This window comes from Pan troglodytes, chromosome 12 (assembly GCF_028858775.2).
Source record: "Pan troglodytes isolate AG18354 chromosome 12, NHGRI_mPanTro3-v2.0_pri, whole genome shotgun sequence".
Taxonomy (NCBI): Eukaryota; Metazoa; Chordata; class Mammalia; order Primates; family Hominidae; genus Pan; species Pan troglodytes.
In genome coordinates, this window is record NC_072410.2 from 24,252,400 (window position 1) to 24,279,033 (window position 26,634).

Below are 26,634 nucleotides of genomic sequence, written 5' to 3' on the forward strand. Positions count from 1 at the left end.
AGTGAGTTTAGTAAGAGTGTGAGGAAAGGTGCCCTGGGTTTCTGCTTTCACCGTAAGGAGTCCAGCTGAGTCTATCACTGGCTACATTTACATATATATAATATGCATATTAGGGTTTAGGGTTTTTTTGCAAAAATAAAATCATACTGTATATATGCATGTTTTCCTCAGATCATTTTAAAAATTTTTTTATTTTATTTCTTTTTTTTTTTTTTGAGACTGAGCCTCACTCTTTCGCCCAGGCTGGAGTGCAGTGGTGTGATCTTGGCTCACTGCAACCTCTGCCTTCTGGGTTAAAGCGATTCTCCTGCCTCAGCCTCCGGAGTAGCTAGGACTACAGGTGCCCGCCGCCACACCCGGCTAATTTTTGTATTTTTAGTAGAGATGGGGTTTCACTATGTTGACTGTCTGGACTCGAACTCTTTACCTCAAGTGATCCGCCCACCTCAGTCTCCTAAAGTGCTGGGATTACAGGCGTGAGCCACTACGCCTGGCCTGCTCAGATCTTTTTTTTTTTTAATTTACAATATATTTTATAGATACTTCTATGTCCATAAATAGATCTACCTCATTTCTTTTAGCTACCCTTTAGTAGCTAATCATTCTCTTACCAAGGAATATTTATGATATGTATAATTTTTTAATACAAACCTGACTGCTGGGAATATATTTATTCATTTATCTACATTTGCCTCTGTGAATATTTCTGTAGAATAAATTCCAAGAGGTGGAATTGCCTGGTCAAAGGATGAGTACTTTTAAGATTTTGATAGAAATTGCCAAATGGCTGTCCAAGAAAGGTATATGATTTTTTTACTCCTACAAGCAGTATGTTGGCATGCCTATTTCTCATACTCTGCCAATTGAGTAGTGTCTACCTTCTTAAATTTCCAGGAGTCTGATTGTTACATTTAGTTTTCAGTAGGATTGCCCATTTTGAATTTGCTATCATGTGAATTGTTTTTACATGTCCTTTGCCTACTTTTCAATTGAATTTTTACCATTTTTCATACTGCTTTATAGGACCTCTTTATAAATCAAGGATGGATACAGTCACGCAGACACCCTTTATTGTATATGTTATATATACTTCCTCCTAGTCTGACTCATGCCTTTCAACTTTATTGAAAGCTTTCACAATGTGGAAAAGGTTTGAAATAAATAAAATAGAAAGTCACATACTTTTAGGACAAAAAATGTAAAGGGCTTATGATTTGTATACAGCCTTCCAAATTATGTTCAACTTGACCAAATAAGAAAGAAAAAAATATATCCAGGATTTACATTGTTATAACTGTCTTAGATTGCTATTGTTTCACTTCCTCCTCTCTACTTTTAAAATGATTGACATATAATTAGCATATCCCCAAACAAGGTTGTGAACCATCAATACTATCTAATTCCAGAACAATTTCATTACCCCAAAAAGAAACCATGTACCCATTACAGGTTGACCATCCCAAATCCAAAATTCTGAAACCCAAAAAGCTCCAAAGTTTGGATTTTTTTTTTTTTTTTGAGACGGAGTCTCCCTCTGTCACCCAAGCTGGAGTGCAGTAGCGTGATCTTGGCTCACTGCAGCCTCTGCCTCCGACATTCAAGTGATTCTCCTGCCTCAGCCTCCTGAGTAGCTGGAATTACAGGTGACCACCACCATGCCTGGCTAATTTTTTTATTTTTAGTAGAGACGGTTTCATCATGTTGGCCAGGCTAGTATTGAACTCCTGACCTCAAGTTATCCGCCCACCTTGGCCTTCCAAAGTGCTGGGATTACAGATGTGAGCCACTGCATCCAGCCCAAAGTTTGGAATCTTTTATTTATTTATTTATTTATTTATTTATTTATTTATTTATTTATTTTTGAGATGGAGTCTTGCTCTTGTCACCCAGGCTGGAATGGCACAATCTTGGCTCACTGCAACCTCCATCTCCTGGGTTCAAGCAATTCTCTTGCCTCAGCCTCCCAAGTAGCTGGGATTACAGGTGCCCACCACCATGCCCAGCTAGTTTTTGTATTTTTGGTAGAGACGGGGTTTCACCATGTTGGCGAGGCTGGTCTCGAACTACTGACCTCAGGTGGTCCACCCACCTTGGTCTCCCAATGTGCTGGGATTACATGTGTGAGCCACCGCGCCCAGCCCCCAAAGTTTCAAATGTTTTGGGCATCGACATGTGGCTCAAATGAAATGCTCATTGCAGCATTTCAGATTTAGGATTTTTGGATTTGGAATGCTTAACTGGTATATATAATGTAAAATATTCAAAAATCTGGAAAACCCCCAACTCTGAAACACTTCTGATCCCAAGCATTTTGGATAAGGGATACATAATTTGTACTATTCTTTAAACATTTAGTAGAATTTATCTGGTAGAAGCCACCTGAGCCTTGGCTTTTCTTTGTGGGAAGTTTTAAAAGTCTTAATTCAATCTCTTTAGTTGTTTTGGTCTATTCATAATTTTTATTCCTTCTTTAGTCAGTTTTGGTAGTTTGTGTCTTTCTAGAAATTTGACCATTTAGGTTATCTAGTTTGTTGGCATGCCATTGTTTGTATTATTTTCTTATCATCTTTATTTCTGTAATGTTGGTAGTGATGTCCCCTCTTTCATTCTTAATTTCCATAATTTGAGCCTTCTCTCCTTTCTTCTTGGTCAGTCTAACTAAAGGTTTGTTGATTTCATTGGTCTTTTCAAAGAACTAACTTTTGGTTTTGTTAGTTTTCTTTGTTTTTCTACTCTCAATTTTATTAATTTCTTCTCTAATCTTTATTATTGTTTTTCTCCTGTTTGCTTTCAGTTTCTCTTGCTCTTTTTCTGATTCCTCAAAGTGGAAGTTTAGGTAATTGATTTGAGACTTTTCTTCTTTTTTAACATTGTCACTTACAGCTATAAATATCCTTGCAAGCATTGTTTTAACTGCATACCATAAATATTGGTATGTGGTGGTTTTGTTTTTATTAATATCAAAGTATTTTCTACTTCTCTTATGATTTCTTCTTTGATCCATTGGTTATTTAGGAGTGTGTTGTTTAATTTCAATCTATTTGTGAATTTCTCAAATTTCCTTTATTAGTGATTTCTAACTTAATTCTGTTCTGGTTGGAGAACATACCTTGTATGATTTAAATTTTCAAAAATTTGCTGAGACTTATTTTATGACCCAACAGATGGTCTATCCTGGATAATGTTCCATGTGCCTTTGAGAAGAATGTGAATTCTGCTATTATTGGATGAGTATTCTATAGATGTCTGCTAGGTCTAGTTGGCATATCATGCTTTTCAAGTCTCCTATTTCCTTATTGATCTTATGTTTAATTTTTCTATGAATTATTGAAGTAAGGTATTGAAGATTCCAACTATTACTGCTGTCTTCCTGCAGTTTTGTCAGCTTTGCTTCATGTATTTTTGGCCTCTGATATTAGATGCACATATGTGTGTGGTTGTTTAATCTTGATTCATTGGTACTTTTATCATTATACAATTTCCCACTTTGTCAGTAGTAATTTTTATCTTAAACAGACAATATTTTTTCTGTTATTAGTATAGCCACTCCAGCTCTGTTTTGGTTACTGTTTTCTTTCTTTCTTTCGTTCTTTCTTTCTTTCTTTCCTTTCTTTCTTTCTTTCTTTCTTTTCCTGTTTCTTTCTTTTTCTCTTTCTCTTTCTTTCTTTTTCTTTCTTTCCTTCCTTCCTTCCCCTTCCTTCCTTCCTTCTTTTCTTCCTTCCTTCCTTCTTTCCTTCCCCTTCCTTCCTTCCTTCTTTTCTTTTCTTCCCTTTTTTTTTTTTGACAGAGTCTTGCTCTGTTGCCAGGCTAGAGTGCAGTGGCATGATCTCAGCTCTCTGCAACCTCTGTCTCCCAGATTCAAGCGATTCCCTTGCCTCAGCCTCCCGAGTAGCTGGGACTATAGGTGCACGCCACCATGCCTGGCTAATTTTTTGTATTTTAGTAGAGATGAGGTTTCACCATATTGGCCAGGATGGTCTCAATCTCCTGACCTCATGATCCACCTGCCTCGGCCACCCAAAGTGCTGGGATTACAGGCGTGAGCCACTGCGCCCGGCTTGGTTACTGTTTTCATAGTATATATTTTTTTCCATTCTTATACTTTCAACCTATTTGTGTCTTTGAATTTAAATGTGTCTGTTGTATACAGCATAGATGTAGGTCTTTTTAAAATTTTATTCTATTAACCTCTGCCTTTTAATTGGAGTATTTGAGTGATTTTTACTTAACATAATTTTTAATAAGGTGGGATTTACATCTGCCATTTTGCCCTTTGGTTTCTGTACATTTCATGTCTTTTTTGTGTCTCTATTCCTCCATTGCTCCTTTGATGTTCAACAGATATTTTCTAGTGTACCATTTTAATTCCCTTGTCATTTCTTCTACCATTTTTTAAGTTATTTTCTTAGTAATTGCCCTGGGGGTTTCAGATTGCATCTTAATCTTAATTAATAACAATCTAGTTTGGATTAATACCAACTTAATTTCAATATTATACAAAAACTTTGCTCTTACGTATGTCTATTCCCTCCTCCCTTTTCTGTGCTGTTATTGTTATACACATTATGTCTTTATATGCTCATTAACACAGATTTATAGCTATTACTTTCCACAGTCGTCTTTTAAATTAGAAGGAAAAAATTACAAACAAAAGTATATTTATACTATTTTTTATTTTTACACATGTAATTGCCTTAACTAGTACTCTTTATTCTTTCATTTGGATTTGGATTACTGTTCAATGCTCATTTCATGTAGGACAGGTTTGCTAGTGCTAATTTCTCTGTGGTTTTTGTTTATCTTGGAATGTCTTAATTTTCCCTTCTTTTAAAAATTGAGGTAAAATTCATGTAACGTAAAATTAATCATCTTAAATTGAATGATCTAGTGACAGTGCATTTACAATGTTGTACAACCACCACATGTATCTAGTTCCAAAACATTTTCTTCACCCCAAAAGAAAACTCTATACTCGTTAAGCAGTTTCTCCCCATTCCTTTTATTTTTGAAGGGTAGTTTTGCTGGATATAGTGTACTTGGTCCACAGTATTTCTCTTTCAGCCGGATAGTTCATCTCACTGCCTTCTGGCATCCATAACTTTTCATGAGAAATCAGTTACTAATTTTATCTTATATGTGATAAGTCACTTCTCTCTTGCAGCTTTCAAGATTCTCTCTTTGTCTTTGGGCTTGACTGTTTGATTGTGATATGTCTAGGTGTCGATCTCTTTGAGTTTATCCTCCTTGAATGTCATCAAGCTTCTTGAATGGGTCGTGTTTTCCTCAAATTTTGGAAGTGTTCAGTTACTAGTTCTTTGAATATTCTTTCTGCGCCTTTCTCTTTCCTCCATTTCTGTGGCTCTCAGTGTACACATTGTATGCTCAGTGGTATCCTACCCCAAGGTCTTTGAGGCTCTGTTCATTTTTCTTTTTCTTTTTTTCTTTTTCACCCCGGCTGGAGTGCAGTGGCTTGATCATGGCTCATTGCAGCCTTGACCTCCAGGGCCCAAGCAAATCCTCTGCCTCAGCCTCCTGAGTAGTTGGGACTACAGGTGCACACAACATGTTTGGCCAATTTTTAATTTTTTTTAAAATAGAGATAGGACCTTGCTATGTTGCCCAAGCTGGTCTTGAACTCCTGACCAGCAATTCTCCTGCCTCAGCTTCCCAAACTGCTGGGATTATAGGCATGAGCCACTGTGCCAAGCCATTTTTCTTCATTGTTATTTTTTTCGATGCCTTAAATTGGCTAATCTCAATTGACCTGTCTTCAAGTTCACTGAATCTTTCTTCTTTTAGTTTAGATATGCTATTGAGCCCCTCTAGTGATTTTTAAATTTCAGTAATTGTACTTTGAAACTCCAGACCTTCTATTGGTTCTCTTTAAAAATTTTTCCTTATGTGTATTGTCTATTCGATGAGGCATCATTCTCGTACTCTCCTTTATATATGTTTTCTTGATTCTTTGAAAATATTTAAAAGAATTTCTTTAAGTTCTTTGTCTAGCAGATCTGACTGGGCTCCCTATATGTGGACCATATTTTCTTGTTTCTTTTTATATCTTGTAATTTTTTGCTGAAAATTTTAAAAATATAATGTGGCAACTTAGAATATTAGATTCTTTCTCTCTCCCTAGGGTTTGTTGTTGTTATTCTTTGTTTATTGACTTTTCTAAACTAATTCTGTAAGGTTTATATTTTTGTAATGTGTGGCCACTGAAGTCTCTGCCTAGTTGGCTTAGCAATCAGCTAATGATCAGACTGAGATTTTCTTAAACATTTAGAACTAGTAAACCTCCCAATATTTGCTGAAATCTCTGTGTGCATGTTGGGACACTCCTTTCAACACTCAACCAGGCAGTTGATGACTCTGTCTAAACCCTCTCTTCCTATTTGTGCAGAATCTCAAGATCAGCCTTGAGAGCTTAGTTAGGGCCTTCTCAGGCCTTCCCTGAGTATATGCGCAGGTGATATTCTAGATACCCAGCGATAGGCTGAGCTTCCTTGCAAGCTTTTTAGACAATCTGTTGTTTGCCCCAACAGTTATTCACTTCCTCAGGCAGCTGTGAAGTTAAATATTTGCCGGTAATTGTCTTCAGCAAGCACCTCAGTGGGAGAGAAAAGGCTTTTCACACTGGGTGACTTCTGACTCAGGTCATAGTGGGTTTTCCTTCTTGCAAGTGAGGTGTTCCAGGGAACCACCAGCCAGGTCAATTAATGACAAATCTCTGAGAATGAAGCTTTGAAGAATCTTCAACCCAGTTGTCCCCTTCCAGCAGCTGCCAGGCTGCTGGTTTATACAGTTATTAGGAGGCTGTTGGTTGTCAAGGCTGCCATGGAACTAGAGAGCAGGGTAGTGAAATATGGCAAGCTAAAATGCTGTAGAGCTCACTATTTTTACCGAGATTTGGCTGTTTATCTCAAATAAATGTTCCCTGAATTACTGCATTAATTTCCAGAGTTCTGACAAAGTTCATTCTGACCTTTTTTTTTTTAAACCAGTTTTCTCATTATTTTCATGGGGGAGAGAATTTTTGGAGATCCTTATTCTGTCATTTTTGCTGATGTCACTTGCTTTTGGTTTTATTATTTAAAGTGTTTTGAATCATATTGAATGTTTGGTATCATCATATTTGATTAACCAAGAGAGATCAGTTTTGTCACTCATTCACTTTGTGTCCTGAGGCAAGTTACAGAACCTGTCAGTCTCAGTTCCACTGCTTGAAAAATGGTTGGTTGGTTGCCAAGTGAGAGCTCCAGTTTTTACCACCTCTGAGATTCTGAGCCTCTGAAGGCCATATTTTCATCTGCATTTTCTATTATCCCCTTGTGCAGTTTTATTGAGCTTATTTTTTTAAGTTCATACCACACCCTGTCAGTCATATTTTCATGACAGTTATTTCATTCTGAATGGTAAACATTAGCATCCAACAGCATCATTATGGCTTTTGGCTGTTATTTATTTCTGCTCAGAAACTTTAAAAATGCAGTTGCTATGTATTTTACCACCATAACAAAACTGGAAAAAAAATGCAGTAGCTTTTCCCACCAACATCCTCCCCCTTGGTTTAGCAGCTCCTCGGCATAAGTTAAAAGAGAGACCTTTAAATCAGCCTAGTATAGGGTACTGATATGAAGTCAGGAGCTCCGATCCCATATTATCCAAGCCTTACGTCTCACGCACCCTTCATAGTTGCTGAGGAATTGGCCCCAGCAGCAGATTTCAGTCACTGTCTAGACTGGATCATCTCTATAAACCACAGCCCCTGTATTTGAGCTTCGACTTCTTCTGATGGTCCCATGGTACAGATGCCTAATTGCCATAGGTACACACCCTTCCACACTCCTACACCTTTCTATGCCCTGCACCCTCTTGCTACCTTCCTTTTGAGCTGAAGCTGACTCAGTGGTCACTTGTTCCAAGGTTTGAAGAAGTAGGCACAGTATCTGACTGCACTCTCTGGAAGGCCCAAGTCCATCCTCCTGTTTTTCAGGTGTCTGCAGGTGGGGATAGGTCTCAGTCCTGTCAGGCTGCTCTAACAGAATACCATGAACTGGGCGGCTCACAAACAACAGCAGTGCCTTTCTCACAGTTCTGGGAGCCAAAAAGTTCAAGATGAAGGCGTTGGCAGGTTGGTGTCTGGCAAGAGTCCCCTTCCTGGTTCATGGACAGCTGTCTTCTCTCTGTGTTCTCACATAGCAGGAGTGAGGGAACACTCTGGGGTCCCTTTTATAGGGCACAGATCCCATTTGTGAGGGCTCCACCCTCATTACCTAATCACCTGCCAAAGGCCCCACCTCCTAATACCATTGCACTGGGGATTAGGTTTCAACACATGAATTTTAGGCAGGGGACCTAACAATTTTGTGTATATAGGATCATCCATGCAATCCTCTGTCCACTGGAGTTGGTTCAGGTGGCAGTGATGGGCAGGGATGTCCTGCTGCCTGGCTCTGTCACTGTGGAAGAGGGTGGGGTTCAGATCCAGCCCCACCACCTTACTCTATTTTACCTGCTTCCAGCCCTGCATGTTTCTTCTCTGAAGACCTGTGCAGAGAGTGTGATAGGTACTTGGCAATATCTGGCTATTGCCCTCCCTGTCCTTCTGTGTTGAGCCCTTTCTCCTGACTGTGTGAGCTGTGCAGGCCCCTGAGTTATTTGGCCAGTGTAGGAGATTGCTGCTGATCCAGGCTCCCTCTTGGACTCAGTGCTGCTGGTCCGTGGCAGGCAGGGGCAGGTGTTTGCCTGTGCTTCCAGGGCCTCCTGAGCACCAGGCTCTGCCATGCTGCCCCCCTCATGCCCTCTACTGGCCCATATCTCCAGGTGGGTGGGGCACCTGTGGGTCTGCTGCCCCGCTCCTGCCCCATCCCCCCAACACACGCTGCTTCCCAGCCACCGATCAGCTCCTGTGGGTGGCACTATTTCTGAATCCCAGTGAGTTAGGACGGGACAGCCAGAGCAGGTCTGTCTGGAGGTGGTGTGGGTGGGTGCCCATGTGCTGCATTTTGAGAGATGCCAAAAATAACAGTGAGCAATAATCTCTGCCATTAGCTTCATCCCTCCTTTGTACATTACATCATCTCATTCGGTCCTAAACAACAGCCTGGATGACAGGCCTTGTTTTCCCCTTTTGATAGGTGAGAAACTTACTAGGCCCAGGCTGTTAAGCAACACCAGGGCTCCAGTAAAGACAGAACTTGGAGTTACTTCTGTTCTACCCAGGCTCGGGTTTATTCTCTGGATGGTAGAAGTTTGTCATCGCTGGTTCGTTGCACTGGCTGTGTTAGCTTTATACAAACACGCTCTTCCCAACGGGCCAGGGAACCAGTGGGAGCAATATGCTGCTGCCCCTTGTGGAGCACCTGATACGTACGTGACTCCAGGCTGAGCTTTCCAGGTGCAGGTCTCAGGCCAGCAGTGCAGGCGCCTGAGAACTTTCAGCCTTGTTTATGCTTTGAGCCCCTAGGGCTGACTGCCTGCCATCTTAATCCCACCCAGCCTGGTGTTTCTTCCAGCCTCCAGCACCCAAGTTCTGGGAGGTAGATTGTGGTGCCTAGGCATGTGGATGGGAGAAACACCACTGTTCCTCCATGCCAACAAGACCTCCATCCTCCCAGCTCTGTGCCAGTTACCCTGGGTTGGCATGGAGCCTTCTGTCTTGTGGTCTCTTTTGTTTTTGGTGACCTGCCCTTCCCTAGGGCACCCTGCCCCTGCTCCCAATGGGCACAGAATACTGTATGAGACATCCAAAGGCTTCCTTTCCCAAACACCACTTGCAGTTCTTTCTATCCAAGGACCTTGCTGCCACTACCTGGGTCTGCCTATGTCTGTCTCACTCTAAGACGCTTCGTCCTTTGCTAGGTTCTTTCCCACCTGGCAGAAGAAGTGTGGCCATCAGATCACACTGGGCACGTGCAGGGGATGGGCCAAAGCTTGAGGTTTGCTTATTCTGCTGGTTACTGAGCTGTTGAAAAGTCACCCTGATACAAAGGGGTCATCCCTCTACCCTGTGAATCCACAACAAACAGATGCTGCTTCTACTGATACCTGCCTTAGAGATTGCCTCAGCCTGTCCTGGCTGTCACTGAAAGTCCTGAAAGTATCCCAAGCCCCTTTGTTCTACAGATCTAAAAATGGAACCAAACAAAGCATTCCATGTGGAATCAGGGGGGTTCAAATGGTTTGACATCACTCAGCCAGCCCCTGTTTGCTCAGGGAATGAGTTGGGACTCTTTCTGTTGCAGGTGAGGCTTGTTTGGCTTTTAAAAAACCAGAGAGACAGGTTTTATGGCTTATCTGGAAAATCACAGCTAGCTAGCTTCAGGAATAGCTGGATCCAGGACTCCAAACAGAGTCCCCAGAGGCATTTGCTTTTCCTCTCTTCATTGTGCGGTGCTTCCTTCCTTCATAGACTCTCATTTTCCCAGGCCCAACAGAAAAGAAATATTCTCTTGCAACAATTCTGAAAATCCATGAGCTTCACTCTCCTGGGCCTGAAACCAGTCACATACCTGTCCCTGAAACAGCCACTCTTGCCAGGGGATAGAACTACATTGACTGGCTTAGGCCTGGGCCATGTCTGCAGTTTCTGTCTTGGGCCATACTATGTATTAAGAGTCTGGCTAACTGAATTCCTGGGTGATCACAATTTCTAGCCCTGCTGGAGGAGTGGTCCCCTCTGCTCAGTAGTGCCCAGAGTAGAGCTGCTGCCTCACCTCTGGTTTCAAGTGAAATGCAGCCTAAGTGGTCTTTAATCACCCGGCTGAGTTCCCATTTCTAGGAGGCTGCAGTCCCTCCATTCTCCTTTATTTGGCCTTCAGTGACTCGAAGGAAAACCTTTTGTTCTGGAGACTGTAGTATGGGACGTGGAACCAGGTGCCCCCACACAGCAACCATGTTGTGTTTTAGTCCCATCAACTCTACTGTTCCCAGGTCCTCCCCCAGGAATAGAAAGCATCATGCCCCTTCCCAGGGAACTGCAGTTGTCCAGGCCTTCTGAGTGCAGCCTAAACAATTAGAGGCTGGGTCTTCCTGGGCTGCCTTAAGCCTGTGTTGGAAGAGGTACCTCTCAGAAGTGGACTGGATCAACTTCAGAGACTCCCTCCTCTCCCCGCCATGATGCTGTGTGCCCAGCTTCCACACCAGGTCACAGACCCAGAAAACACTCGTTGGCCATGAGTGGCTTCCATTGCCTGGATGGTGCAGAAACCAAGCTTGTGGCAGCTCCTTGTCCTTGTGGCAGCTCCTTGTCCTTGTGGGTGAGCCCCATATGCATATACATGGCGCCCCAGCTGAAGGCTCCCCTGATGACATGAGGGTCACACTCAAAGGTGTTGATACACCTCTAGAACCGTGGTTCTCTACTCTGCCTGCATTCCAAAATCACCAGGGTGGGGCTTCAAAAATTACACACCCTAGCCCCACTGCCAGCAGCTGGGCTGAGGCATAACCTGAGTGTCAGGATTTGTCAGAGCTCCCAGGCAATTTTGATGTGCAGCTGGGGTTGAGAACAAGAGCTGTAAGGCAGTGCTTCTCAAGCTTGAATGTGCAGAGGAACCACCTGGGGACCTTGGTGAAGTGCAGATTCAGATTCCCCAGTCTGCGGGGAGCCTGAGTGTCTGCATCTCCGACCCGCTCCCAGGTGGGGCTGAGGCCGCTGGGCCCCAGGCTGCACTTGAGGGGCAGGGGCACCAGCGTTCCCTCCGTGAGGCTTCTGAACATGCCCTGGCAGGTGAGCACATCAGCCTGTGACCATGCTCACCATCACAGACTTGGTCCTACAGGGCTGCCTCCAGGTAGAAACCAAAGCCACAGCCTCCCCAGACACAGAAGTGTCCATCTGGTTTCAGGCAAGTGCCGAGTGCGGCCCATCTGATGTGTCGGCTCTGAAGGCACTAGGAGCCCTGCAGTGGCACTGATAGCCATCCTGAGAGTGGAAGGGGTGAGGCCTCTCCAGGGGGTTTTAGCTCACAGCCCCTCAAGCTATTAAAAAGGGCATTCTGCAAGTTCTCCTTCAGCCACAGCAGCCGAGGGGCCAAGTGAGTAGGGGAGGCAAGGCTTCCCCCTTGCGGGGAGGTGGATGTGTCACACTTGTCCAAATGACCATCTGTCACAATGGCCAGAAAGCCCCCCGGCTGGGGGCTCTCCCGACACCTGCCTTCCCTCGGGACCCATTGGGGCCAGTCTGGGTTGAGTTTGGCTCCAGTGCCCTTGCCCTTGGAGCAACTAGATGCAGGTGTGGGAGGAGACCTTGTCAGCTCCTCTCCTGGCTTTGCGGCCACCTGACCTCGCGGCCAGAGAACTGGAAATCCTCTTACTAACCCAGGGGCAGACACCCTGCAAACACCCGCTCAGAAACACACTCCATCCTATCGTCTGTAGGACTCAGGATGCCCAGAGAAGGGGGGGCCCACCTGCCCGCCATGCCCATACTGATGCAGCGATGTCACTCACTGCCACCTGATGATGCTACCTTTTAGTCACAACTCTGAGTTGCCTGGCTTGGTGCTCATAATATTCTATTCAGCTACCACTTAAGGAGTAAGCATATATCAGCTACTTAGAACAGCACCTAGCACAGGGTAAGCTGCCGTCATCATCATGCCTTGGCTTCCTGGAACAGTAAAGTTGGAGAATTCTCCAATGTCCTTGTTCGTTCACAGGATCTTGTCTGATCAGCACAGCCCGTCCTCTGGTCACTCTTCCGTGCATCAGTCAACTAAGGAACGCAGGCAAATGCTCCCTTAGTGACTACAGTACCATGCCCAGTGCTGCGTCCAACATAACCTGTACCAATAGGAGGATTACACAGTGTACGTGTTGCACCGTATTAATAACTCTGCATTTATTTAACACCTACCAGGTACTCAGCACAGTGGGATATGCAGAACTTATCAAGTTTATTGGTACCGTGCACACTCACTTTACAGTCTAACTGAGGAGGCCAGTTATGACCCATGAGACAACGCAGAAGTCATTATGTGCTAAATGGTGTGGGCCACCTGTGTACTGTGTCCACCCCCATGGAAATATTTAAGAAAATTGAGGCTTCACTGCTTTTTTAAAGATCTTTGAAATACAGAGGCTGAGGCTGGGCACAGTGGCTCACGCCTGTAGTCCTAGCACTTTGGGAGGCCAGGGCGGGCGGATTGCCTGGGCTCAGGAGTTCGAGACCAGCCTGAGCAACACGGTGAAACCCTGTGTTTACTAAAATGTGAAATATTAGCTGGGCATGGCAGTGTGCACCTGGGACAGCTACTCAGGAGGCTGAGGCAGGAGAATTGCTTGAACCCAGGAGGGAAAGGTTGCAGTGAGCCGAGATTGCGCCACTGCACTCCAGCCTAGGCAACAGAGCGAGACGCCATCTCTGAGAAACATAATAATAAATAAAATACAGAGGCTAGAATGATTTGGAATATTAGGTGTCTCATATAATGAGCCAAATGCATTTCCATATTGTTCTGTGTCCTCACTCTCTAAATGCATGTCTCAGAATTACAAACTAGGAAGATATTGATGTCGAACCAGGCCAACCCCACATCCACATCACACAGAGAATCCTATGAAACAGTTCAAAGAAAATCAACTATTTGACATTTGTTTTTCTTAGAGATTCAGAAGAAATGAACACAGTGAAAGACCTTAATAAAAGCGAGTGCAGGTTTGGTATCTGAGGCATTCTTTCCTTAGGTTTTCTAAGCATAGGTGGTGAGGCTTACTCATTCATAAAACATTTATCAAGCCCCACTGTGCATATGTATTAGGGCTACCAAGATGAAAAGAACTGGTATCTGCCCTCAGGGAGCTCAGAGTCCAGGAGGGAGATGTGTGAAACCAGGTGTGAGTGGGCAGGGGCTCGGAGGAAGGGAGCAGGTTGCCAGGGCAGCGGGAAGATTTCTCAGGGCCAGGGTGGTGGTAATGGCTGGAGGTGAGGTGCACTGGGCCAGGCCAGAGGGACTTTCTGTGGTCATAGCATTCATTTTTCTGGATCAAACACAAGCCGTATATTGAGAACCAGATTTTGAAAATATATCTTCAATACAGATGGTCCCTACCGTACAGTGGTTCAATTTAGGATTTTTCAACTTCACGATGGTATGAAAGCCATATGCATTCAATGGAAACTGTACTTCTCTCGTGGTGCTGGGCGCCTCTCAGTCAGCCATGCGTTTGCCACTACAATATTTTTAGCTTACGATGGGTTTATCCGGACATAACCCCATAGTACGTCGAGGAGCATCTGTACCTGTTGGTCTCAGCTCCTGTACCTGTTTCATATGTTGGTTAACTAAAACATCTTCACGTAAAACTGAGTTTGTGCCGATTTTACAGACTTTTATTTTTCAAAAGTAAAATACAGTCATGGATCACTTAATAGCAGGAACATGTTCTGAGAAATGCATCCTTAGGTGATTTCATCGTGTGAACATCACGTAATATGCTTACGCAAACCTAGATGGTATAGCCTACTATGCAGCGAGGCTGCATGTGGCCTGTTTCTTCTAGACGACAAACCTGAACAGCATGTTACTATACTGAACACTGTAGGCAATTGTAATACAATGGTAAGTTTGTGTGTATCTGAACATGTCTAAACATAGAAAAGGATAGTAAAAAGGGACAGTATCTGAACATATCTAAACATAGAAAAGGGACAGTAAAAAGATGGTATAAAAGATTAAAAATGGGCCGGGTGCGGTGGCTCACGCCTGTAATCCTAGCACTTTGGAAGGCCAAGGCAGGTGGATCACCTAAGGTCAGGAGTTTGAGACCATCCTGGCCAACATGGTGAAACCCCGTCTCTACTAAAAATACAAATATTAGCCGGGTATGGTGGCGCACGCCTGTACTCCAAGCTACTTCAGAGGCTGAGGCAGGAGAATCGCTTGAACCTGGGGGGCAGAGGTTGCAGTGAGCCAAGATCGTGCCACTTCACTCCAGCCTGGGCAAAAGAGTGAAACTCCATCTCAAAAAAAAAAAAAAAAGATTAAAAATGGTACACCATTATAGTTACTTACTATGAATGGAGCTTGCAGGACTGGAGGAGTTGCTCTGGGTGACTGAGTGAGTGAGTAGTGAGTGACTATGAAAGCCTAGGATATGACTGTACACTACGGTAGACTTTATAAACACTATGAACCAAGGATATACTAAATTTATTTATTTTAATTTTTATTATTATTTTTGAGACAGAGTCCCACTGTGTTGCCCAGGCTGGAGTGCAGTGGCGCGACCTCAGCTCACTGCAACCTCCTCCTCCCAGGTTCAAGCAATTCTCCTGTCTCAGCCTCCCGAGTTGTTGGGACTATAGGCACCCGCCACCATACCCGGCTAATTTTTTTGTATTTTTAGTAGTAACGGGGTTTTCACCATATTGATCAGGCTGGTCTCAAACTCCTGACCTCAGGTAATCCGCCTGCCTCGGCCTCCCAAAGTGCTGGGATTACAGGCATGAGCCACCGACTAAATTTATTTTTAAAACTAATTGCACTATGATGTTACAATGTCTGTAACATCACTAGGTGATAGGAATTTCCCAGCTCCGTTATAATCTTCTAGGATCACTGTCATGTATGCTTTTCATCATTGACTGAAACACCGTTACGTGGTGCATGACAATAATAGAATGTTAGATATCGGAGCCCAAACCACTTGGATCACAATTGAGGCCCAGAGAGGGAAGTGACTGATCACAAGTCACTCAGCTGCTTAGTAGCTTGTTAGTGGTAAAGTCAAGGGTAGAACCCAGTTCTACAGACTTATTGCTATTTCTACCAATAGAGGCAGCAAGCGTCTAGCCAAGTGCTGCCCTGAGCCACTGGCAATAGCTGCCTGGAATATACACTGTGCTGTGAGCAACCTGAGAATGACACTGTGATTGATTACTGATTTCTGCCAAGGGCAGGTGATGGGAGCGTGGCAATGGGTGTGCCAGTGTTGCATTTTTGCTTTATCTTTCCTTGTGGTGATGAAAAGAATGTATCTCTAAAAGTGGAAGCTGTGGTTACTAATCCCTTTAGAAAGTAGACTTACAATGCATTTATTTAAGTCTGTGACCATTTACTGGGGCCTAACACATGCTGTCGGTGCTGGGAACACAAAGCTGAATTTCACCTAGCCTGGCCCTTCACAGGCTCACAGTCTTAGGGCAAAAGCCTTGTTCAGTAGGGAACCTTCCTGAGATTTCAACAACTTGTACACAATGAGAAAATGTGAAAATAATTTAATAGTGGATTTAAACTCTCTAGAGCAGCAGTCCCCAATCTTTTTGGCACCAGAGATCAGTTTCGTGGAAGACAGTTATTCCATGGACTAGGGAAGGGCAGGGGGATGGCTTTGGAATAAAATTATTCCACCTCAGACCATCAGGGATTAGCCAGATTCTCATAAGGAGTGTGCAACCCAGATCCCTCACATGGCGCAGTTCACAATAGGGCTCGCACTCCTATGAGAATCTAATGCCGCTGCTGACCTGACAGGAGGTGGAGTTCAGGGGGTAATGTTTGCTCGCCCGCTACTTACCTCCTGCTGTGTGGCCTGCTTCCTAACAGGCCACGGTCTGGTACCAGTCCATGGCCCAAGGGGTTGGGGACCCCCACTCTAGAGCATTCGTGCTGGTTGTCTAAACTCTTTTTAACTTAAAATAAAAACTAAATTAATACCTTTTCAGTTACTAAACTTTCAAGGTGATTTTAGATCTGTAAAGGAATCTAAATATTACCTATATTTTTACTCTCGATTTAAGAAAATAAAGGCAAACAAATTCAGACATACTATTTGTTCTCAATAATTGTATAATTTCCTCATATCTACATCTCCAACTCTAAACCTGAATGTTCTCCCAGGTCAGGGAGATCACTGGAGCACACTGGCTTTTGCTCTCAAGTGTAAGAAACCAGTTTGCAAGCTTGTGGCTTAACCTGGGGTCCGGCTGACTGATGGAAAACCTGAGAGCTGACCAAGAGGAAAGCAAGCAGGCTGGCAGGCCATGTTATGTGGCTACAGACAATGTTCTACAGCCCCACTGGGGCAAATTGTTGGCATCTGTGGCCTCTATGTCATCAGAGTTCCAAAGTGCCAGCCTACCAGGGGCAAATGTGTAATCTCATTAGCTGACAGGTTCCTATCATGTTTATTTTTGTTTAATAAATGCAGATACTAGCTCTGTATGGAACATGTATTTCTGTCCTTCGTGCTGAAGCCTATTTTCTTAGTCTCTTGTAATGGGTTATTTCCCAGTAATTCATGATGCCCCTGTGTTGAATCATTTATGTCTGCATGTCTTACGCGTCAGGCCACAAGGATCCTGAGTGTGGTTTTCTGCCCAGACCACCAGCTGATAGAATGTCGGGTGACAGCCCACTGTCCCAGGCTTGCTCTGTTCTCTCTTGCTGTCAACTGGGACTTTCCTTCTTCCCTCTGTCAGAGATTGCAGTGGCCTGTCTCATCACACCCATACAGAGCAACTGACAGATGTGACAGATGTCAGTGAGGAGCACAGTGTCTGAGATGACACAGCTGGGAGTTGCTAATTTGCTGAGCTGACTAGCGGTGGCCTGTCTTGTGTGAAGAGGCACAGGGAAGTGGCAGTTAGGAGGCCAGGCATCTGGTTGTGCCTTTCCCACTAGGTGACTGTGAAAACCTGAGCCAGCAGCCAAATCTTTCTCTGAGCTGTGTCTTCATGTGCTGAGTGAAGGGCCCGACCACACTCTCTTCTGTGACTCGTGGTGTACATGGGCGGGGGGCCGTGCCTGCCCCTGACAGTGAGGTGCTTAACTTAGGCGGTTGTACAGAGTGACGGCACTTTGGGAGGTGATGTTTGCAAGGCATTCCTGCGAATGTGGTTTGATCTCATAAGATGCTTATTATGCAAACTGTGTTTGTTCTGCCCGCAGTACATGGGCTCCAGGTGGGAGGGAAGTGAAGAACAAATTGTGTAGCAGGCCTTGTGGGGGGCATTGCTACAGTGGGGTTGTTTTGGGGAGGACATCTTGCTTTCCTTGGAGATGGCCAGAGGAACAGAATCGGGGTGAGCCTAGGTTGCCTTCATGAGCTGAGGGTCTGTGTTTGTGACACCCTTGGAAACAGCATGAAGTGATCAGTAATGAGGATGGGACTTTCTTTGTAGAAACACCAGCATTTGTCCCCTGTGCCTTGGGCTACCTCTAACCCAAGGTGGGGTGGTGGGGTGACAGATGAAGACAATACTGGGCTGGCCCAAGACCAGAACAGAAGGAACCACTGGTTCTGTCACCATTCCTTGCCCAAAAACCTTCCAGAGATTCTGCAGTCCCTTGTTGTTCCACAGTGTGGATTTTTGGAGGCCGTGGAGGAGGTCACCACACAGGTCCCATCTTTAAGAACAAGTTCTCCAATGACAAGTTCTTTGCCTCCTGGACACTGGGAGGGGTGCATCCAGGCATGCGGAGGGAGACTGGCCCCACGAGGCGCAAGGTGCAATGATTCTGCCCAGCAGCCCGTGCGGAGCCTCCTGACTCCCGGCTAGGGCATAGCCCTCAGGTTTCACTCTGGTGTTCCCACAGAGCCATGTCCACCTGGAAGGAACTGTGAGAAACCATCAGGGGGGCAACATGAGCTGCAGCTGCGGTTTCCTGTTTCGATTTTGATCAGGGATCAATGTAATCTATGATGGCTGTTGGGTTCTATATAGCATCACTTTGGGGTATTAAGCGAGAAAAGAACGTATCTGTGGCAGGTACCACTTATAAAAGTTCACCCTGAACAACATACAGCAAAGGGAAGATTCTGAAGTTACCTAACTCGTTTCTGATCATTGTTAACAACAGATCTAAGTAATTTAAGTGCTCAATTGGGCTTTGGGGCTATAATTGGTTGACTGCCTTTGCAGCTGAAAGGAACTTACCAGTAGCAAACTTGTCTTGCGGAATTATTTCTTTTTTTATTTTTGAGACAGAGTCTCACTCAGTCACCCAGGCTGGAGTGCAGTGGCACAATCTCAGCTCACTGCAACCTCTGCCTCCTGGGTTCAAGCGATTGTTGTACCTCAGCCACCTGAGTAGCTGGGATTACAGGCATGTGCCACCATGCCCAACTAATTTTTGTATTTTTAGTAGAGATGGGGTTTCTCCATGTTGGCCAGGCTGGTCTGGAATTCCTGACCTCAGGTGATCTGCCTGCCTTGGCTTCCCAAAGTGCTGGGATTCCAGGCATGAGCCACCACGCCCAGCCAATTGTGGAGTTATTTCAACAGACTAGATGTTCAAAATATTCCATGAGGAAAAGCACGTTGTAATGTTTGTAAATCCCCACGAGTGGGTGAGGGTTCCTCTTAGAGGGGCGGTGGGCTAAGTGGCACATCATGTGGGGGATCCCCTCGCCTGTTTCCTGGCAGGCCCAGAGGGACTCCAGTTCTGTATCCCTGTCCCAGGCCAGTTCTGCAGTGGATCTGTTCCCACCCTGGGGTCAGAGCTCAGCCACTGTGGTCCCTGTGTGTGGGTTGTGCATTGCTACATTAGAGGTAGTGGAGCCCAGAAGGGAAGCTGTGTTCTGGGGACAGAGGTTCTAGGCACCCGTGCTGACTTGCCTTGTGGCCTTGGGCAGCTTGGTTGCTCTCAAGTTCTACAGCGATAGCTTCTCTTCCTGCCTCTGTCACAGAGATGATGTGGAGACAAACAAGGGAGCCGGTGCAAAAGTACTTTGTGAAAAAGACAGAAATTGCCCCTCATAGACATGAGATCTTGTTCCCAGCAGTGGAGAAGGTAGGTCCTGACATCGAGGGTTCCTTCTGTGTGCTAGGCACTGCATAGAAACTTACACGTAGGATCTGCTTCAATTCTCACAACCGCTGAGGTATGAGGTTTCCAAGTTAGAAACTGAGCCTCAGAGAGGGAAGTAACTTAACTCCAAATCCTCGGCCCCAAATCCCAGTCTATTTACATCACACTGCCTTGTCTTTAAAAGAAACTATTGGAGCTTCTTCTAATTATGAACAAAATGCATGCGAAGTCAGAAAACTTAGGAAGCGTGAAAAAGCACGAGACAGTTTAAAATGACCATCATTCCATGACCCACAGATAACATCAGTTCGCATCATTTTGTGATCCTTCCTTTATTTATTCTATGCACTAAGAGCTTTACGAAAATAAAAACGGGTTCTTACTGCATACATCATTTTGTACACGTGATACTCATCAAAGGAAGGTCCACAGGCAGCATCGTCAGCATCACCTGGGAGCTTGTTAGAAATGCAAGCATCTCGGGCTACAGCCCAGGCTTACTGAAGCAAAATCCGTGATGAGCAAGCTCTTCAAATGACGGGGATACATCCTCACTTTTATTTTATTTAGTTTTAATTTTTTTACTCCGGGGGTACAAGTGCAGGTTTTTTGCATGGATATATTTTATAATATAATGGCGAGGTTTGGGCTTCTAGTGTTCCCATCACCCAAATAGTCCACATTGTACCCAATAAATAATTTTCCACCCTCCCCCTTTTGGAGTCCCCATTGTCTATTGTTTCCATCTTTATCTCCATGTGTACTCCTTGTTTAGCTCCCACTTATAAGTGAGAACATGTGGTCTTTTATTTTCTTTTGAGACAGAGTCTCACTCTGTCACCCAGACTGGAGTGCAGTGGTGTGATCTCGGCTCACTGCAACCTCCTCCTCCAGGGTTCAAGCAATTCTCTTGCCTCAGCCTCCCTAGTAGCTGGGATTACAGGCATGTGCCACCACGCCCGGCTAATTTTTGTATTTTTAGTAGAGACGGTGTTGGCCAGGCTGGTCTTGAACTCCTGATCTCAAGTAATCCACCCACCTCGGCCTCCCAAAGAGCTGGGATTACAGTCATGAGCCACCACATCCAGCCTGGTATTGGATTTTCTGATTCTGAGTTGTTTCACTTAGGATAATGCCCCCAGCTCCATCTGTGTTGCTGGAAAGGACATGATTTCATTCTTTTTTATGGCGGTGTAATATTCCGTGGTGTACATGCACCACATTTTCTTTATCCAGTCATTTGTTGACGGACACTCAGGTTGATTCCCTGACTTTGCTATTGCATACTCTTAGCAGTCTGTCATAGCTGATTTTCCCCCCATTGCAATGTATGGTGGGTATTGTCCCACATCACTGAATATTTTCCTGTATCATGATTTCTAGTGACTGGATAACATCCCTCATGTGACTGTGTCCTGCTGCTGTGTCTGGTCTGCCTATGTCTCCTACTGGTGAGCCTTCAGGATGTTTCCAGGACACTGTTATAAGAATGCTGGGTTATCTCCTTAGGACAAATTCCCCAGAAGTGAAATTACTAGAGCAGCAGGTTTTGATACATGCTGCCAGATTCCAGCCCAGAAAGGATGTAGCTTGCTTGGTCACTCAGACCCTTGCCAGGGTTTCTTGGGAGGCAGCTGCCATCATGGGGAAGAGCTCACACTTGCGGGGGCACAGGCCTTGATTTCAGGGTCGGACATTCCACTGACTGCCTCAGTCATCTCGGACTGGTTGCTTAGCTGCTCAGGCCCTCTATTTCCTCACCTGCAAAAAAAGCAATGGACCATTTAACTCATAGCTGGTTGTGAGCCTTAAATGAGACCTGAGATGTGCTTAATAAATGTTCATTTCCTTCCCTCTGAATGAAAATGAGGCCAGGGCCTAAGGAGGTCCTATCACAAAGTCCTTAGATGTCCTTGCATAAGATATTTTCTGTTGCAGTTTATAAATTCTATTTTAATAGATGCACATGGGTGTCACTGACCTTTTCGTTTGGTTCTCTGATGTCTCAGGGAACGTATGGCTTGGGCACAGCAAAGAAGGGCAAAGAAAGAAAACTGAAATTTTCTGCTCCTGAAATTTGAGCAGAGAGGTAACATGTGTGCACCGTGCTGTGGAGAGCATGCTGGGAGGTGGTGGAGGGGCAGTGAGAGGTGTCAAGGCCTGCAGGTGTCTTGCTACCCCTGCTCTTCGTGAATCTCGCGGTCCCTGGGCATTCACACGATGTGACAGCGCCTCCCTTCGGGGACTTTGTCTCAGTGTGGAGTGATGTCTTGTTTGGGCATTGGGCCACTCTGTGCTGGGCATGACCTGTATGCTGGGCTTCCACGGGGACAGAGTGCTGAAGAGGCTCCTGAGGGGGCCCTACTGCTGACAGAGGGCAGGTCACATGCCCAGAGCAGGCGAAAGCAAGCGGCAGAGGCAAGCTGCATGCTCAATCCGGCCCACCGAACGGGGTGGAATTGCCACTGTGGGCCTTGTGGGGTTTGGCCAGCTCGTGTTGCTGGGCAGAGTGCTGCTGGCTGGGACAGTCCTTAGAGACCTCAGCCCTGGGGCCCAGTCCCTGTCCCTTCAATAATCCATTCTGCTGCAGGGGCCCCTGCACCACCTCCCAGGATACAGGGGACTCTCCACCAGCTAATTGGCCCTCTCCCTGGGAGAAGGCCAAGTCGTTGGCAGGAGCACAGTGGGCTGCAGACTCTAATTGCACAAAGGGCAAATGTATATAAACTACCTTCAGCGCACTGCGTGATTATCATCTGAGCTCTCCTCTGAACTCACTGCTTTCTTCTGTCATCATCAAATGTATTCGTTGTGCTTTAAAATTAAATTGTAGGCCATTTGAGTAGAATTCTATATACAGTTGCCATTTGGAAAACAGAAAAGCAAACTAGGGCTTTTTCAGAACCATCTTCAGAAGTTGCCCTTGCTGCTGCCTGTTCCTGAGTTTTACTAACATAGAATCACACCTGCCACCCAGAGCCCTCTGTCAACACTCCAGATATTGCCTGGAAACTGCTGACTGTACCGGTTGCAGTTGGCAGCCATCAGACTTGGGAGGAGCTTGAGTCAGGTGGCATTGTGATGCCAGTTGCAGGAGTCTATTATTTTGAAGTGGCAGCTGCAGGTAATCAGAGAGGAGCCACCAGGGCAAGTGGCTGTGTCACGTGGGGTGGCTGGGGAGCCGGCTGGGCAGGCTCAGTGGGTGATTTTTGGGAGGTCCCTGCACCTGTCAGGTTTGGGCTCCAGGGGGAGGGCTGGAAATCCCATCAGTGCAACAATGAGTGGGGCAAGCAGGTCCCTGGTAAAGGAGCATTGGGAAGGCCCCAGGAAAGCAGTTAACAAAGCATATCAAGGACCTGAGGTAACATGATGGGCCTTTAAGGAAAAGTAAAAAGAAAACTGAAACTGGGGAGCAAGTGTGCAGCGCAGAGACGAGCGTGCCTCCCACAGGGTCCCTCGCACTGAGATAGCAAGTGGACATCAAGGCGAGGCAGGAGGGGCCGGGTGGTTTTGGTGCTGGAATGAGAGAGGAGAGCCCTGGGCCTGGGTGTGTCTGGCTCAGAAGCTGTTTCCGATTTTCTCAGCATTCTTCTTTCTTCCTGGGCCCTGCCCTTCCCCAGATGGGGAATGCAGCCTCACCTGCCATTGCCCTTTGCCTGCTTCCATGGTGAGCACAGTCAACAAAGCCCAAGCAACTCAGTGGGGATGCCAATCACAGGGAGGCGAGTCTAACTTCCTACAGAGCCAGGCCACCCCCATCCCGGCCTTCAGGGCTTGGAGTGGAAGGCGGAAGTGCATTGCGTTTCTTAGACGGCCTTTTCTGCTGTGTGCCTGTGCACCCGCCCAAGGGGCTCACGGGGCACAGGAGGGCTGGGCTTGGCAGAAGCCCCACTTCCTCCTGGCGCACGGGTGCTTCTGTGAGAGATGGGGACAAGGGCTCTTGATCAGCAACCAGTGGTGACCCGTGGGCCCTAGGCCACTCAGAGGAAAGGGAGGCCCACTCTTCTCCCTGCTGCTAGCTTCCAGGAGGATGAGAGAGCTGGAGGCTCACAGCACACTCAGGAGGATGGCTGCCTTTTACCAGTGCATCAGGCCTGACCCCAGGTGGGCCCTCTGAGAGCAAAGAGGTGGTGGGGGAGAGACGCGAGGGAGGGGAGGCCAGGCCGTGACTCCCGGGGCATGGGTGGCCACCATCCCCTGAGGCCTATGGATAAATCTGCAGCGTCTGTTACCTTATGTTCTAGAATGTTTGTGACCTCCTTACTTAACAGACTTTTTATCTCCTTGAGTTGTGTAAATTCTGGAGCAAAATAAGGATTTTCTTTGTTTCCTTTATGACACACATGCATATTCATAAAGAGAAAGGGAGAGGGAAAGGGGAGAAGGGCTGGGTGAGCAGAGTGTGCTATTCTTACCATACCGTGTTTACACTTGGGATCTCCATGGCATAGTTGATATGCTTTGAGTGAAGGGAAGGCAGCAGAGGTCAAAGTTTAAGGATGTTGTAATTATGCCACTACCTAAAGCTCAGCACCGAAGGACTTGTGTTCAACTGATAGCCACAGCCTTGGGAGACACTCTGCCTGAGCTCCTGCACAGCCAAAGCCAGGGGCCCTACACAGAGACATCTTTTCCTGCTGTAGGTGACCTTATCCCTGGAAGGTGTTTGGCTCTCAGTGCATTTTGACTCTGTGCACCGTGGTGCAGAGGGAAATAGAGCTATGGCTTGATTAAAATTCATGTGCTTAGCATAAATAAACAGATTCGTGTTTCTCATACCCCACATGGAAAATTCCCAGTAGGGCAGTCTCTGTCAGTACAGGTGATGGTTATATCCGCACATCACTTGAGCTGGGCGAACGGTCTTGGGAAATTGTTGTTGCTTCTTTGGAAAGACCCACCCACTGCCTGGCAGCAGGGCTTGGAGGGTGCTCGGGGAGTTGGGGCAGACAGTCCATCCTCAAAGCCTCACTTCCGTTTGTTACAAAGGAGTAGTAACCCAACAACTCAAGGATTCCTTGTGAAGACAGGGCCTTGTACTGGGTAAAACCCTGTGCATATAAGTCATCATCATTGTTACTGTTTCATAAAACTCTTTTTACTAAGAATGAAACCTCAGTGCCTGATTCCGCCCATTTTGTATGGGCCAGGATAGAGTGGTGATGTTATGTCTTGGTAATAGGCTTCAGAGCATTATTTCCTACTGAAAAAACAAAACAAAAACAAAAACAAATTCAGCTCCACATCTGCTGTGCTGCAGAAATGTCAGTCATAAATGTAGGGTTCTAGATAAATGAAGCAGTATTTTGGGGATATATGCATAGAAAAATGGAGTATATTACCTCAATAAACTCATGAAGTTAAAAATAAGCCAGCCCTTGCAAAACTGTGCCCAGGGCTTCGGTGTCCTGTTCGTCACATATGTGTGCAGCAGTCAGCACGAGTCATAGCTCTCACTCAGAGACTGAACGTTGCCAAGTTAGATGGCCTCTTTGCAAGACACTCCTCAGCGTTAGAGTGAATTTATATTGTATCTTCCCAAGAATTATGCAAATAGAATTTCTAAAATAAGGCTATGAAGTCTGATGCTTAGCTATTTTTGAAATAATGGTTTTGTAAAAGTCTCTGATAGTTTTTTTACTCTAATGACCTGAAAATGTCTAAACTAATGTTTTTCAAATCTCATATGAAAACATTCACCTCTGAATGAATGTGTAAACAGGTCGCTGTTATGAAAGCTGTCATGCTTTGCAGTCTAAGACATGAATTGTATTCAGGGGTGTTCATGCAGGCTTAGGTGGCCCATGTGAACATAGGCTCATGTGTGCATATATAGAGTATACACTGTTGTATAGCTGTATGCATGCCTAGCTAAGTTAGTTAATTTGTCCATTTATAGGGACTCTGAATACCACTAAATCAACTGTTATGTAGGTAGTTTCTAAAAAATAGTGTAGTTTATATAAGATACTATTTATATGCTTATAAACTATGCTGTTTATCTCATGGCTGACTGAGTGTTGGAATGAAGCTATGGTATTTTCTTGCAAAGAAGCAGCCCAGCAAGTTGTGGCCTGCCATTCTCTCTAGATGCCCTCACTGTCCCTGCCCTGCCCACGGCTGAGGGGAAGCCTGGGGAAGTAAACCAGGCCTCTAAGCAGGGGCCTCCTCTGCTTCTATATTCCTTTACTCCCAAACCGAGGGGTCTGCAAAGCCCAGCAGACTTCAGCTCTGTGTGGCTATAGGGTAGATGATGTTTATAGGAAGACACTAGGCAAGAAGAACTCAGGCTAAAGAAATGTGACATTGTCTAGCTGAGACATAGATTTTGAAGGAAGTCTGTCCTTGAGGCATTAATGTGTTGGGTGATCATTAAGAAGTGATTCTTTCTGCTGGTCACGGTGGCTCACGCCTGTAATCCCAGCACTTTGGGAGGCTGAGGTGGGGGATCACCTGAGGTCAGGAGTTCGAGACCAGCCTGGCCAACATGGTGAAACCCTGTCTCTAATTAAAAAAAAAAATACAAAAAATTAGCCTGCGTGGTGGTGCGTGCCTGTAATCCCGGCTACTCAGGAGGCTGAGGCAGGAGAATCACTTGAACCCAGGAGGAGGAGGTTGCAGTGAGCCAAGATCATGCCATTGTACTCCAGCCTGGGCATCGAGAGTGAAACTCTGTCTCAAAAAAAAAAAAAAAAAAAGAAGAAGAAGAAGTGATTATTTCATCTATCAGGTGTTACTGCTAAGTGCCTCTGGATCATTTGCTCATTCATTCATTCATTCATTTAACAATATTTATTGAGCACTACCATGCAGCTGTTCTATGCTGGTGACATGTTATCTCTCCTCATGGAGTTAGTCTTCCAGTTTTACCTACTTA

General features: G+C 45.4%; 1 protein-coding gene across 6 annotated transcripts in view; it reads left to right on the forward strand.

Moving 5' to 3' along the window:
- CRACDL (CRACD like) overlaps positions 1–26,634 on the forward strand; it is a 144,043-nt gene that overhangs the window by 43,963 nt on the left and 73,446 nt on the right. Inside the window, exon 1 of one of the 6 annotated variants that reach the window (XM_063789512.1) lies at positions 23,318–23,861. The exons of the other annotated variants lie outside the window; for them this stretch is intronic. Within the exon in view, the coding sequence (XP_063645582.1) occupies positions 23,788–23,861 (74 nt within the window). The 5' untranslated portion in view covers positions 23,318–23,787. Of the gene's footprint in view, positions 1–23,317; positions 23,862–26,634 lie in introns of those variants that run through there. 6 annotated transcript variants of the gene reach the window in all.